At 34.1% G+C, this 18574-nt stretch overlaps 1 protein-coding gene across 2 annotated transcripts in view; it reads left to right on the top strand.

Annotated features, from left to right (window-relative positions):
- The window catches only part of FMN1 (formin 1), a 178775-nt gene that overhangs the window by 143097 nt on the left and 17104 nt on the right, over positions 1-18574 (top strand). For both annotated transcript variants that reach the window (XM_086462891.1, XM_086462892.1), the window contains one exon: positions 18372-18423. In XM_086462891.1, the coding sequence (XP_086319017.1) occupies positions 18372-18423 (52 nt within the window). The remainder of the gene's footprint in view (positions 1-18371; positions 18424-18574) is intronic.

Below are 18574 nucleotides of genomic sequence, written 5' to 3'. Positions count from 1 at the left end.
TTTTTTTTTTTTTATTCTTTTTGTGCCTTCTCTCAGGAATAATACAAACCAGAAAGTAAATGACATACAGGAGTAGGCGACTAGCCTTAATAAAACTTATTTCTTACTTTGCCACTTGACTATTTCATATCGTTTGTCCATTTTAATAAATATGGAAATGCATAACACGGATTCATGCAGGATCTTGCAAAATCTGATCTCAAATTCCCATTCATTAGTTCCAGGTCAGAAAGTATGTAAAAACTTTAATCTGGGCTTGATTTCCTTCCTCACATACTAGAATGTGCAAATCAAAAGGCTTTACGCTTCATAGCAGTTAGCATAGGAAGAGCATAGCTGCCTCTCTTCATGTCTCTAAGAATAAAGCATGCTGATGGTGAAGACTTTGCTATTAAAGGAATTCATTTAGTTTACAACAGAGCCTGGGAAGCAAATAGCCTGATGTCAAGACAGTGCAGTTTTTGAAAACTGTTAATAGTGGAAAGCAAAGCTATTTGGGAAAGGCACGTGATACACTGAAGTGTCCAAGGTAACAGGCAAGATAGAGAGGGAGGGATTTGTCAAATAGAATAGATCTGTTGAGATTAGTCCCATAGTAAAAGAAATTGTCCTGTGTTTAGAATTCTAGCCTAGCGCTCGGGAAACATTGGTTAAATTCATTGCTTTGCTACAATTGCTGTATGTCTTACACTGTATAAAAGATCAACACTGTGCAGTCATGGGACTGTACAATAGAAAAATAGAGTCATAAACCAAGCAGCATTATGTCAGGAGGTTGTGCATTTTTCAGACAAGGTTAGCAACCACATGGAAAACATCAGTAAATCTGATTTTTACTGCTGAGTGATTTCTTCTTAATAATTTTAGCCAGGCTGCAGTAGCTACCTGGACATGCACCCAGTCTACTGCTCCTTTTAGTGTATTTCTGGTGCAGAACAGGAGCTTTGATCCACATTTCCTGTTGGAATGCACTATAGATGATTGTTGAGGTAGTCCAGTGGGAAAGAAAATAAGAAATAAATTCTATTAAGGCTAGCCCCCTTCACTTGTATGCTAACTACTTTCTGTTTTATATTATTCTTGGGGGGGGATTATACCAACAAATTAAGAAATGTCATGAAAAAACAACATCTAACTGTTCAGATCAGAAGCTCCGACCAAAACTGCTATGCTCTCTGACATGGGAATGGGAAAGAGAAACCTGGGATCTCGTGTGATTCCATAACATACCTGGCTACCTAAAAAGGCAGAGGTAGCTCCTGGCCTTTTCAAGTGTGTGAAGCAATTTCACATGAATTGTTTGATCTAGGTTACTGCAACTACATAAAGAATTGTTACTGCCTTTCACATGTATGTCTCCATGCCTTTCTGCCTCTCTATCAGTTCCACCTTCATAACTTTATTTCCAGAAAAATAATTTTTTCTATTGAAGTTATGATTCTCATTGAATACTGCAATTCTGCATTTCCTTACAAATTTGTTCATCAGTAAGAAGATGAAATACTGATTACTTGGAATCACTGGGGTTTAGATCACAGAGTTCTAAGTGAAACCAATTATTTTAACCAAATAATTGAAACTGTAAATAATTTAGATCTTGATTTCAAGCTAGCATCCAGGTAGATATTTGTATTATTGTTGGTTTTCATTCCTAATATTGCTACTCAAATAATTTTATTATCACATCTTAAATTTATTTTCAGCCAACTTTACTTGTTTCTGTTTTCTTCTTCAATAGTACATAAAATACCATCTTATAATAGCTTTCATATAAGAAATTTATGGCACTAACTTTCCTTTAACTGTGCTGTAGTGTATTTCAGCTGGCAGATTTTCAGTTTCTTGTTGATTTTTTCCTACTTCTTCCTAGGTATATAAATATTCCATCTTAAATGTTGTGCTGTAGGTCCTCATACATGGTGATGTATTCCCTTCATCTGTTAGCACCTGTTGTATTAACCCAGGGCAAGCAACCTTCCTTTCTTAGTTTATTCCCCTGTACATATTTTGAGTGTATGAGGATGATAGTATCATTTCTTATATTACAGCAAAAGAAGTCTTTCCACTCAAAGCTCTACTGCTTTTCAATCAAAGCAATCTGTGAAATATAAAGCAGGATGCTAACGTCGTTAATAGTAGTGAATCAGAAGTCAAGAGTGCTCCAAGACACTATTATCAGTACCATTTTCACAATACAATAATATTTCTTATTTCTTTGTTACTGTCAACAGGACATACCTTTATAAATTTAAATACAGGCAAATATTAGGAAGAAATTTACATTGGCACTTATTTCCTTTAATAGTCTGACAACATTACACTGTAGTCTTTAAAACAGACATAGAGATTATGTTTTAAGTCCTTATTCATAGCAGTTTGGTAGAGTTTGCCTGTAATGACTTCCCAAAATTATCAGAACCCCTTGAGAAATGTTTAAAATTCTTGCTTCTCTGCAATAAAAATATAGATTTTTTCCCCAAGAAGGATATTAACAAAATGAAAGAGAAATACTCTAAAACTACATGAAACTAAGTCACATACGCATCTTCCCACTGGTGTTGTACTCCTCTACCTTAACTACATACCAGATTGTGGGAGTTGTGTTCCATTTTATTTGTAAAGCTCTTGAATGCTTTAATGATGAGTAAGTGAAGCAAGAAAATCAAGAATAATCTTTAAGAGCACCGAATGTCAGTAACAGCTACCTTTTAAAATATTGTGTGTAAACAACAGCAGAAGAGCAATAGCACTTACAAGTATCTTACAATTGTCCTGATACTGTTACCTGCAATTATGAAGCTGCTTCTGTCAACCAGAAAACATATCTCAGTAAAGATAACCAGTTCTACAAGACATCAGGCTCTCTTGCAGATTCTGTCCAGTCTGCATATCAAATACTGATTCTTCCTTTTGTGAACAAACTATACAAATATGAGGACTTTTAACTTCAAGCTTTATTTTCTATTCTACTTATCATAAGTCTTTTTTTTCCCTTCATTTATTTTCACTGAGATGTTTTATTATCTCTGTCACACATAGGCAGTTCTCACATTAAACAGTGTGGGAGGATATTTATGTCCAGTGTCAAACATGAAAAATATGTCATACTTCCTTGCAGTGATAATGTTTGCTTAAAACTTTTTATCCTTCCCAGCAATGACATTACAGACCAGGCAAAGTTTGTGTTTAGATCTGGAACGCTGCTTTATATGCCAGCAGCAGAGTTACTTTAATCTTTCAAACTGTTTGTGACACTCATAACTGTTTTCATCACTCAAAGATTGTTGTATTTAAACAGATGAAAGAGTGATTTGCATAAATTGGCATGAGTCTGCAAAGCACAGAACCTTATTGCTGTGGTACTCTGAGCTTGTATAGTTAGACAATAGCCTCAGTCCATAAGACACCAAATAAGGTGTCCTGGAATGTGATTGCATCCATATGCCTCTAACTAATGCAATATTGACAGTGAGCTGATTCAAAGAACAAGAATTTGCTCTGAAATGAATGTTTCTTCTTACACTACCAGAAGAATAACCAGCGTCAAAGTCTTGAAAATTAATGTTAATTAAAACTATGACTTTTCAGGAAATTTTCAACTGATTATTTTTGAAACAGATAAACATCAAATTGCTATAATCAGTTCCACTGTATCATGATGTACAATGAAAATTGTACTCCATTAGAATGTGTAATATGAATGTATTTAGAAGGACTTGTAGTGAAAAAAGCAATGTAGTTCTCTCTTAGAAGTCAAGGAAAAAATCTTTTAGAGACAACAGTTCCTTCCAGCTTCTTTTCAATTTGGTTGTGTTATACTGAATTACTGTGGCTGCTGCAAAGTCACTGGCATTTCATGACACAGAAGGATTTCCTATTAATAGCAACTGAGAGACATAATGAATGTTAGTGTTGATAACCTTGATTTAATTAAAAAACAAAAAAGTTGTATATGATAGTTACAAAATCTGTACCTAGAATTACTTTTTTTTTTTTTAGTATAAGCACTATCAGCCATTTTGAGTCTAACATTCTCTTTGAAGTCTCATTTAAACCATTAATTTCTGTTCAATTCCACTGGATTTCTTCCAGTGCCTATATCATAGGCTTATAGGGAAACAGAATCATAAGTTATATATGTTGGATTTACACAGGGATGCTGTTAAGCTGTTCTTTTAGTCCAGCTTCTTTCTTCTTCTTACTGTATTCTTACGAATTTCCTGCATGATTTCCTATTTATCTACTTCTACATTCTAATGGAGTGTAATCCTCCAATTAAGCTTGGGGATTCTCTGTCCTAAGAACTGCCCAATTACAGGTAAGGAAGGAACCCCTGACGTGGAAAGATTAAACAATCTTGAACATAAATATGCCTTATCCAACTCTAAGTCAATGCTGGGTCAGGCCCTTTGTGCAAAACTCAAGGTAAGGAAACACATTATAAACTTTTACCGATGAACTGTATCAGTAACTGTATAGATAATCAAACCAAATACATTTTGTACAGCAGTTTTTCATTGTCCTTTCTTCTTGTGTCATTCCTTGTACTGCAGTCAGCTCTGCTAGCATGCAGTTTATCTGGATTTCTCTGCTATTGGCATCCTTGTCTTACCCTATTTGTGCTGATATTCAAAGTCAGTGAACTAATAGAATTTAAATCCCTGTCGAAACTTTCCTTGGCAGGAAATCAGGATGCTCATTGATTCAGTACTTTAGATTATGTATCCTATGAGAAGGTGGTTACATATATGGAAGATATTACTGCAAGGAAAGAGCAGAGTCAAGAATTGGAAAGGATTGGGTAGAAGAAATTACTGCACTTAATAAATAACAAAAGGCCCAAACACACTTGCTCTCAAAAGATTTTAATACCTACCATCACATTGGTCACTCTCAATTTATGTTTGTCCCCTGTACTCTGTAATTTCACACCGTAGTCTTTGGATTAAGCTTGGAAATACCCTTCACTGCTACCATAATGCAAACTAATTCTGACAACAACATGCTGAATCTGATGTGCATCTATGTAGAATTTCTCTGTAGACATTTGTAGTTTCGGTATGTTGATAACTTTTCTCAATTATGTTTTGTACCTGTGCAAAACTCATGAATACTCTGGTTTAATGCTTTTGAGCATGATTGATAAAAACACGAGGTGCTGCAAATTCCATCAGGAAATTTGAGCTCGCTGAGTTTGGTTCTGTTATGGTATAAATTGTGTTTTCCTTTTTTAACCAATGATAACAGGTAAAACCTGTAGGCTAGACAGGAAATAGCCATCAGAAGGAAGCTTCTTTCTAAGAAAAAAAAGATAAATAAATTTGACACTCAAACTTGTTGAACAGGATGTAGCAGGACCATTTGTTTTGAGAACAAAAATAACAATCACAATGTTCATAGGGCAGTTCTCAGAAATTTGAAGCTAGTTAAAAGACAAAGCACCAGGTTGCCACTAAGCTCTTAAAATTGGAGAATGACAGAGTAAAAACATATGGATGATACAATCTTGTAAGATTACAGCTATGATAAAAGACAGACTTCTCCTAAATGTAAGAGAAGTCTGATTTCACGTCATCATTCAACCTCACCTGCAACTTGTTCTGTGATATCTTTGTGCCTAAATACTCCAGATGCCAGGGCAAGATATTTAAAACTGTACCTTTGTCCTGTGAAGAGCCCTTACAGTGCTGCTTTGTGAACACCTTGACAGAGGTGGAGAAATCAGTAGTTTTATTTCTCTTGAGAGATGTATGTATGGAATTGATTGGAACAGTACTTCTTTCATGGCATGTAAATCAATTCAAACTTTTTAGCATCAGGATTTTTCAGCTCTCTAAATTTTGTCTCAAGTCAGCTATTTTGAAAGTGTCTAAAAAATATTTCTTAAAGGGCTTCTTTTCAGACACTCTATAGCATATTTTAGGATAGAGCTACTTGTAACAACTGTGTGTATAAAGTCTTTCATCTTGAGAATGCCTTAAAATCTGAAAATTCTATCCACAAACTGTTGCCATCTCTGGAACGGAACATGGTATCAAATGGGGTCCTAGTGCCCTAGGACAGGCAGGGATACCTGACTAGACACCACAGTGTAGCTTCTGTGACCAAGAAGAAAACTTTAAATGTCAAAGCATATAGTGCTAAAAGGAAAAACTGCTCTATAAAATGTATTTGGTTTGATCATCTATAGAGTTATTGGTACAGTTCATCAGTAAATGTTTGTAATGTGTTTCCTTACCTTGAGTTTTGCACAAAGGGCCTGACCCAGCATTGACTTAGAGTTGAATAAGGCATATTTATGTTTAAGATTGTTTAATCTTTCCACGTCAGGGGTTCTTTCCTTACCTGTAATTGGGCAGTTCTTAGGACAGAGAATCCCCAAGCTTAATTAGGAAAGCTGACTCTACATTTCTGTTTGAAATAATGGTAGGGGATCTTTGACTTGCCTGCCTTTTAAATGCTAGTCATTTTTCATTTTAGTGTAATTTATTATTGGTTTGGTTTTAATGTGAATGAAGGAAATAGTCTCAAGATATAAAATTTCTTTTTAAATTTAACATTTTGTATCTTTTCAAAAAATATTGTAAAATGAGTTGTCCTGTTAAATATTTGATATAAAGAATGTTCTGCCATTATACATGCAGATGCATCAAATGCCAAAGTATATTGTCTACTCTCATATGATTTTGTAAGTCCACTCAAGACTTTCATGTTCTAATAGAGAAAAAAACAAAGAGGCATTATGCTCATTATGACTGGGTTATTAAAGCAGAATGAATTTAGATACAAATTATATTGGTATCGTTTGTGTTAATTATAATTCTCAGAAATAGTTTTGGTGGGTTTTAATAGATATATTGACAATCTAATGAATAATATATATTCAAAATTCTAGTCACAAAACTTCAACTATGACTACAATTATATTTAGCTCTTCTACAAGTAGGTCAGTTGGAATTGCCTCCATTTTTTTAGGATTTCAGTTAAATGATCATTATCATGTATTTCTATTCTTCTGTCTGCCTTTTGCATGGACCTACTATTATTATTGAGTAAAAGCCATTTCCAAGAGCTAGGAGGTACCTCATAAACAATAAGGTAATAATAAAAGCCCAGAGGTACAGTGAGCAGAAAGTCTGCAGTGATGGGCTTAGCTGCTGCACTCACATTCACTGGTCTTGTTATGTAATGCTCGTATTCTCTTCTTTCCTTTTACATGAGGATAAACATGAACATGTAAAAATGTTTACATCCACTGTGGGGGAAAAAAAATCTGGATACTCCCAGCATGGAGTTCAACAGAAAATAAGCAAGCTATAAAAAACCAAAATAGATCAGGTAGATGCAGTAATACTTTTTATTATTATTATTTTTCCAGTCTTAATTAGGCTATCATGAAATTTTTTTCTTTTGTATACTCTCATTTCTGTCATCATGGTAGTATCTCAGTGCTTTCTAGGAATGAATTAAATGGCCTGACTAATGTGTCACACATGCTTTACTTTTCCCATCATCCTTTTCCCATAAGGAGAATAGTAGAGTTTGTATTTAGAAATTTAGAGATCCTTTTATAAAATGTCTTCTTCTATGTGTTTAGAACAAAAAAGGCAAGCTCCGAAAAAATAGATGCCTTGTATTTGAATACAGTTTGGTGTTTCTTCTAAAAACATTGATTAAAAGAATCCTAACAAAATACTTTTCAAAGTTAGTATCCTCTATCTTATTTGTGGCAAGAAGGAGAAATATTGCAGGTCCAAGTTTGCCTCTTATTTTATGTTTTGTTTCAAATTACAGGCCTTTCAAACTAGTAGCTAGATAAATTTTCCTGCATAAATCTAAGTTGTAGAAGAACTTTGAGTTAAATGCAAGAATTCAATACATTAGTAGTATGAAATCGTTTGACAAATATTTGTGATTTTGTAGAGGAAATGACTACTTTTTTGTTTAGCAAATTATTGAGCCTAGATTATGATATATATTTCTTAACAGTCTATTGTAACTATTCGTGTAGCGTGTATGTAGTCCTACACAGGTGATTTTTCTAATCATGTGTTCTGGAAGTAGAAGTTAAATTACACGTGCTTTTTCATAAAGACAGAAGTGATTTTTGAGCAATGTAATTTCTTTATTTTGTACTTGTTCCTTCTTGTGTAATTCTACCTATTTAAATTTCATATTTCTAAAGCTGAATCTTAGGAATCATACTGAATATGAATCTACAAACAGGAAGTTTATTGATTAAAAATTCAGAGTTTTATTGAAAGATTTTTTTCTTTCCTGTATAAGGCGTACTTTTTTTTTTTTTCTTAAACAAGATCCCAATAGGTGTTCCCCGAATTCAGTTTTGATTCAGGTATGGTAAAGACTAAAATATTGAACTTTAGAGGCAAAACTATTCAAACTATTTAGAGGTTCAGTGATGTTACAGATAAATGTGGAGAAGATTGCTGTATGCTTTGTTATACCTGATCTGTAGTTGTATAAGTTTTCAAAATAAGGGGTGCTCATTTGGCACATTTCACATCACTAAAATGCAGTTATGGATGTTAAAAAAAAAAAAAAAAAAAGGCAAAATCTACCCTAATATTTCACCTTACTTTTAAATGTGACTATCCAATATCAATGCTTAGATTTAATTTGATTTTCATTTTGAATTGATTTACCCTTAAATATGGGTAGCTGTGCATTTGAGAATCAGTTTGGGCTTGAAATTCTTCTCCCACATCCTGTCTATACAGCTGAACAAAAAGGGGAAGGTGACTGTCATACTTCCAAACGGCACATTTTTAGAAGGTCAGAATGATTAAATTCGTTCTCAATAATGTAGTTTTTCTGTTCATGCTTTTTATTGACAGTCTTTGTTTCTTAAAGAACCTTCATTGCTTTTTTTATTTAAACAGAAACGTAGCAAAGAAACAGATGTGTCCCATATAAAATATGCAATAAATCTTGTCTCACAAATTCTTTGCTCTGAACTTTCTGACAGAAACTGTCAAATATCCACTTTAATTCTAGTATAAAATGTTCGCTTTGTGTCATGGCGCCAGCCACCATATGCTGGAATAAAGTCAGTAACCAGCAATAAAAAAAGGCAACATACACACCTTTGAAACAGTACAAGCAATCAACAGTGAGAAAGGTCTATATAAATCTATGGAGAATTAATCTCAGCTTTGCCACTATCCTGCTGTGCATTTACAATGAGACTTTGCTCCCGACCACCAGAAGTGGCTTACTTTGCAGGAGTGTATCCTAATGAGGGGAAAACAAAGCAGCAGCTTTTAACCCCCCACCCCCATCCTTTGGATCACCTAGAAGAGCATGTCCTAGTGTGTTCAAACATGTGGGGCCACTACACATTACGTATTGCTGTACTTTAGCTGATCATGTGAAACCAATCTTGACTGAGCTCAATCAGCAGAAATTACTTTAGCTTCATAAATTATTGTTATCATTCCACAGGAGGAGGCGATGCTATGGCTTTCCTATCCTAAAAGTTTTCAGGCCACAAATTTCACAAGCTTTTCTGAAAGTAGTTTAATTATATTTGTATAATTATTAATTATTTTCCCACCAGCTTAGCTGCTGGTTCACCATCAAATTAACTTTTTTTTTAAATATCCTTATGGTTTTGAGGAGACCTCCTGCTTCTTATTGGTAATAATAATCATTCAACTATTTAAAAGTATATGCTGATTCTTGAAATTTTTACTTCTGCTTACAACAGGAGATTGTAGTTACAGATAATCTGGATAGTTAATTTTCCCAAACACAGAACAAATTGGATTTAGCCTTGTTCTGTTTGAAAGGATTATAACTCATATTTCAGTTCCATAAACTGTTTAGATACATGTAGTCATCACAAAGATTGGTCTTGGAATTAGACCACAACATTATAAGAGTTTATTAAAAAGAAAATTAGAATTTGAATATATTTCTACAGTGTTTAAGGACTAACAGAGTTTAAAAAATATTTATTCTCTGGAACCACAAGTGTGGGAGATTAATGGCTTGATAGAATTTTAACAGAATGCAGTTTCAAAGAATTTAATCAGAATAAATTGAAAAATGTAATGCTAATTCTTGCTTTGTAATTAATAACTCCAGAACACAGGAAAGTAAGACTAATATTAGTCCTAATTTTAATGAAACAATTACCTTTTTGTGTAGAAGCAAACTGAAGAAATAGTTTTAATTTAAAAAATCTACTCTTACAGAATACAATGGAAGCATCGTACTAAGAAACACATACATTTTAAGAAATATAGGACTTTGTGAAAATAAATATAAAAAAAATTTTCTTCATAGTTAGTTCTAGTGTTCTGGTAAAATGCCCTTCAGCACGTTTTCTGGCACGTTTATAGACAGCATTATCACTTTTAAAAGAAAACGTAATTCCCTAGGGTTTTTATTACCTATGATAATAAACACTTTCTTGAATGTGTTGCTTGAGTGTGTTGTGCTGGTGTTGCGTTCCTTTGTGTGTGTACAAATGTCTACAATTTGTTATAGTTTACTAACTAAAAAATATGGTATCTTTTATAATGTTTAACAATTTCTGTATGGTAAATGTAATTAATTAATCCTTGCCCAGTACCTAAGATATAGGCTGGTAACTAATATTCCTAATTACTTATAGGGAAATTTGTTTGTTGAGCAGCTTTCCAAGACTGCACAGAGACTCTGTATGATAGAAACTTTTGTACATTTTCGTCATTGGATGTGGGTTTCTTAGTTAAAAACAATTTTTATACCACTGCAAAGGAAAATAAACTTGTAAGGACTGTTTCAGGGAAGCATAATTAAGACCTCATGGCAGCAAGTGTTCTGAAGATTGTTTTGAAAGGATTTAAGATGTCTATACCAGTATTTAAACCATCTAAAATAATTGCATAGCCAAATCCCATGTTCAAAATGTGATATTTTCTAATTTAGAGAAGAGGTAAAGGAAACAAGGCTTATGTGATCACACTGCCTGTTGATTGTGTCACTGTCAATAATTTGTAATGCATTGGTCAATTTTGACCAAATGTGACAGAGTTAGAGATCGTAAGATATTAAGCTCCTAAAATCTCAATAAAGATATGTGGCTAAATAGACAAGAGTGACCCTATTAGCCTTCCAGGGAGAGAAAGGCTGTATCATGAACTCAACCCTTAATTAAACATTAATGAATCCATCTAACTCTAAAATACAGGTCCACAGTAGGCCAAGTTTCATTGATTCCATTGCTCCCAGATCTTCTTGCTTAACTGATACCATAGAAGAAAGATCTCTTGATGAGTGTGGAATCATTTGTTGTGGGGATTTTTTGTGTTCTAACATACTGGAGTAGAAAACAGTATTAGACGTGCGATGAAATATTTACATGTAATTTCCAGGCTGTCTGAATTCCATGAGTTCATAAAGCCTACTGATTAGAAGTTAGTAACTAGCTAAAAGCTAATCGAGTAATACATATTAGAAAAATCAGTTGCTAGGAATCTGTACATAGAACACTTAAGTTCTTTTGTTATTTCTGAAATACAAAGTTTTTATAAGAGAATAAAGCTCCTGCGTGAGAATGGTGGATGGTAGCCATGTGAAATAATTTGCAGTCATGCTGAGTATATATTTTTTCAAATTTGACATGGATTAAAATACAATAAAAACCAAAATAAAACGGAAAGTTTTACACTGTATGTATTCTCTGCTTTTGCTAAGTTTACATATGAAGTCAGTTCTTAAGTTAAGAATTATTTTGTATAGAACTAACTGAAAAGTAATATTAATTCTCAAAAGAGTTATATTAAAAGTAACTCAATATAATAATGTAGAAATAGCATAAAATTCGGGTTTTATGTATAGCTCTAGATAGATAAATTTTTCTCGAGTATCTCTGTTCCTAGAACAGGATACACACCTCCTCTAGAATTTCTGAGACTTCATAATTTACTAAAAACTTTAAGGTTATTGAGAAAGCTTATTCAGTAATTAGAATGAAAAGTATAAATGTCTGACATTACAAAATTAATTTTTACTTCCAGTACCTAATTTCTGAGAACTTTTATACCTATTGCTGTATTTATTACAGTTTGATAATGAAAAAAAAAGGGAAATAGAGATTATCAGTTTCCTGATTTTACTTTCTTTTGCATTCATATGTGTATTTTCATGAACACTCGTTTATTTGCACTTGGCATTTGTTGATTTGTTTAAAACACTCTATTAATTTGATTTCCATTCCTTTAAAATTCGCATTTCAAGAAAGCAGATTCTGGCAGTGTCAAGTAATTAAATGTATTTTCCTATGTTATAGTATGCAAATTATTAATTTATAACATTTGCAATGGATTCTATGCATTTGCAATGCCGTTTTATGCAGGGCCTTAAGTTTTTATAGACAGTAAGGTAACACTAATAATAAACAGGTTAAATGGATGTTGATGATACTTATGAACCCTTTATATAAATTGTTAGCTACATAGAATTGGCTTTGCTATCTCCCGCTAAACAATAAAACCTGATACTGCGTTGAAAACTACAGATTGATTAACATGTTGAGTCAAGAGGCTGGATGCCTTGGCTGTAGTAAAAAAATAACTATAGACTTGATTTTTATGCAAAACTGTCCAAATGATCCAATGGATGTAAATCTTATGATTCATCTACCATGATTTTTCTATATGGCTATGTGCTCTGACCCCTACTGGGTCTGACTGGGATGGAGTTAATATTCTTCATAGCAGCCAGTATGGGGATGTGTTTTGGCTAAAACAGTGTTGATAACACAGGAGTGTTTTGGCTGTTACTGAGCAGCTCTTGCACATTGTCAAGGCTTTCTCTTCTTCTCATTCTGTCCCCCCATTAGGTAGACCAGGGATGGGCAAGAGTTGGAAGGGTCGCAGTCTGGGTAGCTTGACTCAAACTGACCAGAGGGATATTCCATGCGTGTAATGTCATGCTCAGCAATAAAAAGAGAGGGGAAAGGGTTTTGGGAGAGGTAGTCATTGCTCCAAAAATGACTGGGCATCAGTCTGCTTCTGGGAGGTGGTGAGTGATTGCCATTGCAACACTTGTTTTTTTTCTTCCCCTTTTCTTCGTTTACTGAACTGTCTTTATCTTGACCCATAAGTTTTTCTCACTTTTGCTCTTCCTATTTTCTTCTCCGTCCTGCTGCAGGGGAAGAGGGACAAGTGAGCAAGTGGCTGTGTGGTGCACAGCTACTGGCTGGGGTCAACCCACCATGACTATAAAATAATAATCCTGAGGAAAGCACACTTTCATTAGATAGTTCTTTGCATCTCAAAGAACTGCCATGTGCTAGCAAGTGCACCCCTGTGAAAATTTTGTTTTCCATATTATTACTTGTATTCCAGTAAATTTTGAGTAAAAGATTTCTTAAAAATTAAGTCTTATTGGAAAGATTCACTGATAACAGCTCTATCAAAATCAAAACCAAAGATGACTGAATTCATCCCACTGTTGAGCCTGCTGTTCTTTGTACTGCTATAGTGTCTAGGAGTTTAAGCATGTCCAGAATTTTGTACAAAAACAGAGAACATCTGTATTGCTTTTAATGATCCTCTCTAGTCTTTTTACCCACCTAGAAGACCACCTTTGAGTTTTTTCTCCCACTAGTCCCTGCATAGTCCCTGATTAAAGAGAGTTGTTAAAACATTTCCCTTGTATGACAATTGTACTTTAGGGTGGAGATACATATAGTATACTTTTAGCTGTAGAGTCTTCTGAGTTCAGCTTCTCATATCCAAGTCTATAAGCAATGCATAATTTGTAAGAGATTTGGATCTCTGTTATTGTATGGTGATACGTCTTCATCCTTTAAAAAGACCAAGAAAATAAGGTCTGTTGTTGCTTGTTCACCTTACTTGGTAATGTCATAGAATGCGACGTTTGACACTTTGGAAAAGATAACCCAGCTGAACCTCTCTAGGGATATATTTTTCTTCCCAACCCTTGATTAAGGGGCTAGTTTTAGGACAGGTTTCATCTTTTGACTACCTTTCAGCATGACTACTTAAGAGGGTTTAGTCTTGACTAATAAGGAAGGTGAGTTCTTGTGAGCCTAGAAAATGTCATAATAACCTTTTGTCACTAGTCTAGCAGCCCCTGTCCAGACTCTATAAAGTTCAGAGAGGGATGTCATTAGGGGATTTGTTTTGGGTTTTGTGGTTTTGTTTTTTCTGTTGGTTGGTTGGTTTTAGGATTGTTTTGGGTTTTTTTTTTTTTTTTATCTAAGCCTTATTCTGGATTCTGTCTTAATCTTAACTGTGGTTGGATGGAAGACATGAGTCAGAAAAGACCTATTTCCTTCCTTGGGGCAAAAAAAATCAAATACCTTGTTTTAGGGTGGTTTTTTTTTTCCCCAACAGAAAAACCTATCATTTACCAGACTCTAAAAGTTCATGAAGCATACATTTTTGAACCACATGAACTCAGCCTTGGAATATAAAACTAAGAGTTCTGATGTCTCCATCCTAACTGCTAGTTGTCTGACTGTTCTCATAATTTTGAAGATTATCATTGCTCTGGAATGCTTGGAAAAGTTATAACAAGTTATGCATCAGATTTTTGCATTCTGAAAATAGTAAGATACTGAAAAATAAAACGGCTGTGATGGGTACAACTAGATCAGTAGACTCATCTGAATTATTCTTCTTACATGCATTCATATATTAAGGTCAGAGAGAAATACCAGAAATTTTTCCTAGTCAGACTCAGTAAGTGTTAAAAACTTTCACTAGAGAGGCAGAAGTAACTGTGAGAGTTTTGTGCAGTTGTGTCAACCCATTTTCCTTCTTTGTCCTCCCCTCTTAGAGCATTCTGTGCTTGCCTCTATTAGTTACTGACCTCCAACTTTCAATCTGTGCCAGTATTTAATATTTTCTTTCCTTTGTTCTTTGGAGAACTATTTCATAGTAGCCTGATGCACGAAGAGGTCTTCGTTCTGTTGTAACTGGAAGCTACTATGCATATATTAGATGCATTAAAAATGAATATTTTCTGGTTCTTTCTCATTCTGAAAATAGTGTTTGGCATGCTGTTCCATCCTCAGCAAGTGGAATATGTAGAAGAAATAAGTTGGGGGTTTTTTTCCACCATTTGGCTCTAGTACTGTTTTCCTTTTAGCACTGTTACCAGATCATGACTCTTCAAATGCTTCCTGCTGCATTTCAGTAAAAGGAAGTAACCAGAAATAGGTTCATAAGAGAAATTCGTAAGACCATAGTCCATGTATTCCTTTATTCTTTGAGCTAGGTACAGATGGCAAGATGAATAAGACTAGTGGCTGGTCTTCAGAGTCTATAGCTGTCTGTATTACAAAAGACTATTCTTACAGCAAATTAGAACTGCGTATTTTGTAAACACCTGTTTTCCTTTCAAAGCCCTTGTCCGTAGAAAGACACAGAAATTTGTAATTGATCCTGGCTTTCATATCTGTATTCAAAGAAGATATATTGATTAAGATTGCTTGTCATAGGACAGGATCTGATACTTTATTCAGGATATAGACTAATCCAAACAGTAGAACATATTAAGAACTTGCATTTAGATCTGAGGCCAGATGGCAAACTTTACATCTGACAGTTCCCTGTAATTTTCAAAGCTGGTCAAGCCTTATGACTCCAAGGCCAGACAGAAGAGTGTCTCTATACCACATGTAGTTTATGGAAGTGATATGCAGTAATCTGTATACATGTAATGCCGAACATCTATTGCTACATTATGGAATAATTTGGTGCAGTAAGATCAGATCAGCAGATTGAAGCAGCAGAGGCTGAGGCCAGTGTGTTTACAGTAGAGATTTAAGCTTTGAATTAGATTTATCTGGGGTGTACATCTCCACCTCTGTTTCAGTGCTGTCTGAATGCTCAAGCATATTTTGGTTGTTTTGTGCCTATTTAAGTATTGGAGTGCATTTGCAGTGGGACTTCCTGTTTACTTTCCTCCTAATGGAAATTAGTTTGGTAGGGCTGTTACTACGTTCTTATCTTAAGGAAACCGAGGAAACTGAAATCAAGCATGTGGTCTAAGGATGAAAAAATTATATGATCCCACTTCAGCAAAAGGAAATTTTAAGGGAGAAAAGGTAGTGTTGCCAGAGAAATAAAGAGAAAGAAGTTCTTTCATTTATGTAATTTATTTTAATTGCCTTCAGTAATTCCACAAATTAAGACAAGGTTTGATATCTTGGCTGTGGGGCTTTGAGTACTCTGTTAAAGAAAATACAATGTTTCATGGAAACCTTTACTGACAGGATTGATAGTGTTAGTTATTGCAAGTTGTGGAGGGGGAGAAAAGAGCGGGATATTACAAATTCTGAGTGGAATATTACTTAGAAATTGTATGCAAGATTAGAGAATTGGCCTGGTTTCTTGTTTACACATTATGTAGTATTTATAACTCCTGTTTACTTAGAATTTGTTGCATAAAGTTGTTAATTTGTTTTCTTAACAAGTCCCAACATCCTAATTTCAAATAAATGCTTTTAAATAGTTCCTTGGCAGCCATGCTTATAGTTAAAAATATGGAAAATACTCTTTGTTATATAATAGTTATTTTCTTCTTTCCTCTTTTCTCTTGTATTGGCACACAAACACTGTTACATTAATGTAAACTTTGTGTATTCCTCCCTAGAAGTCACACCTTTCTTCTACTTTCTGTAATGAATTAAAATTTCTTTCCTCTGTCTTCCCTTATTCTGTTCTTACAAGATTAAAAGTCAGTAAGTCAGGTCTTGTCACCTAACTATAAACGTATAAGCATGCTGCCTTGTTAGTTATTGCGTTCTTGTTCATGTGCAGGGACCTGAGGCTATTCAGTTGCTGTTGTAGCTGTGAATGTGGCTTTGTTGGGAAATGTGCCTTGTTAACAATTTTTCATCTCCTTAACTAGAAAGAAATTATTAATGTAATCATAAAGTGTACAATTTTATACACAGATCAGCTTTTAACCATCTTTGTTTTTCTGTACGTGGTTAATTTTGTATGATGATGAACCATCAGAGTTCCAACCTACATTTTCTACTTTTAATGATATAAAATGAAAGAGCTGTAGAAGTAACGAATTAAGTATAGTAGGTTAACTTCAGCTGAATTTCTCAGGAGCCTGAGATGAACGCAATAAATCAAAGCTGCCCTATCTATTTCAATTTCAGCTGTCTGGCCACCAAGATTTGAGGTGGAGAATTTAATTATATAGAATTAATAATTTTTCTTGCAAAGGGCGCACAACATTGTTTCTGGCTTTTGCCATACTGAAATGATCTGAATAAGTATCCCCAACACACTTGCCCAATGTAGGTAAACATATGAGTTGAAATTAATTTGTTTTGTTAACACCAAATGTTCTGAAGTAGTCCAGTTTTTAAATTATTTTAACTGTCTTAGTACAAACCTCTGTGTCGGTAGCCTTATAATGAAATGGAGTCATTCAGGATCAATTTCTCAATGGCCTTGCCTGTGAACTCAAGTTTGTAACTGGATTTCAACCAGCACAAAAATACAGTTTTTATCTTTGTATAAAGAAGTGTCTGAATTTTGTTTATTTAACACTTGCACTTACAGGATTATTCTAGCATGGAATAGGAATAACTTTTCCATGTTAGTATTGTTTTACATGTGTGGCATTCTGCCACAGAAGAAGTTGCTCCACTGCATTAAGAATAACTGATCAACATTTTGTGAAAAAAATTGTGCTTTTGCTTGAGTATCCAGCTCAGGAAACATTTTCAGAAGTAGCGGATGCCTATCCATTGAAAATCAAATTCTTTTAAGTAGTTGGTGTGAGCATTCTGTAACAGAGAGACACAGATTCACTAACCATATTTCAAACTCCTGGCTGGTTTTTCAAAAAAATCATGTACATACCATACATTTAAAACAGTACATGTGTTTTCACTTTCCAGCTTCCTGAACAAAATGTGATAGCTATATGGAACAGTTGGTGTTAACTATGTTTGGTACCTGTTCAATTCCAATTGAATTTCCAATTATTTGTGCTGCAAAAACAGGTTTAAATTTATAAGTTCTGGTCTGCAACAAGAAAGAAACATACACAAGTTAATGTTCTTTTTTAAAAAATCTGAAAGTCAAGTTCAATGATTTGCTTTCTATTCAGATTAATGTCTAACAGTATATATTATTGTATGGCTTTTAAATGACTTTTCAATTCCAATACACTTTATTGATACATTAGAAGCATTCATTTAGGTACAAGAAATAAATAAAAATTGAAAATTAGCAATTTATCACTTTTTTTATATTTAGTATACCACCCATCCAATTTTGAATGCAAGAAATGTTTAATATGTGGGATCTCTAAAACAGTAAGGCAGTAATTTATATCTTTGAAATGTTTTTCATTGTCAGCTAAAGAAGAACGTGAAAAAGAAGAGAGTAGCTTGGAAAATGCACAAAAATGGTAAGGTTTTTACTAGTGTTTTCTAGCAGTTTATTTTGGTCAAAGATGTTATTGATCTTAGGAATTACGTTAAATAGGAAAAAGGATTTGTACTTCAAAGAAGTAATATGCTTTCTGAAAAGTTCTTATGTAGTCTTCCAGGAAAATGTTC

This window comes from Leptosomus discolor, chromosome 3 (assembly GCF_034619465.1).
Source record: "Leptosomus discolor isolate bLepDis1 chromosome 3, bLepDis1.hap2, whole genome shotgun sequence".
Lineage (NCBI taxonomy): Eukaryota > Metazoa > Chordata > Aves > Leptosomiformes > Leptosomidae > Leptosomus > Leptosomus discolor.
This window is presented reverse-complemented; position numbering and strand designations above follow the sequence as displayed.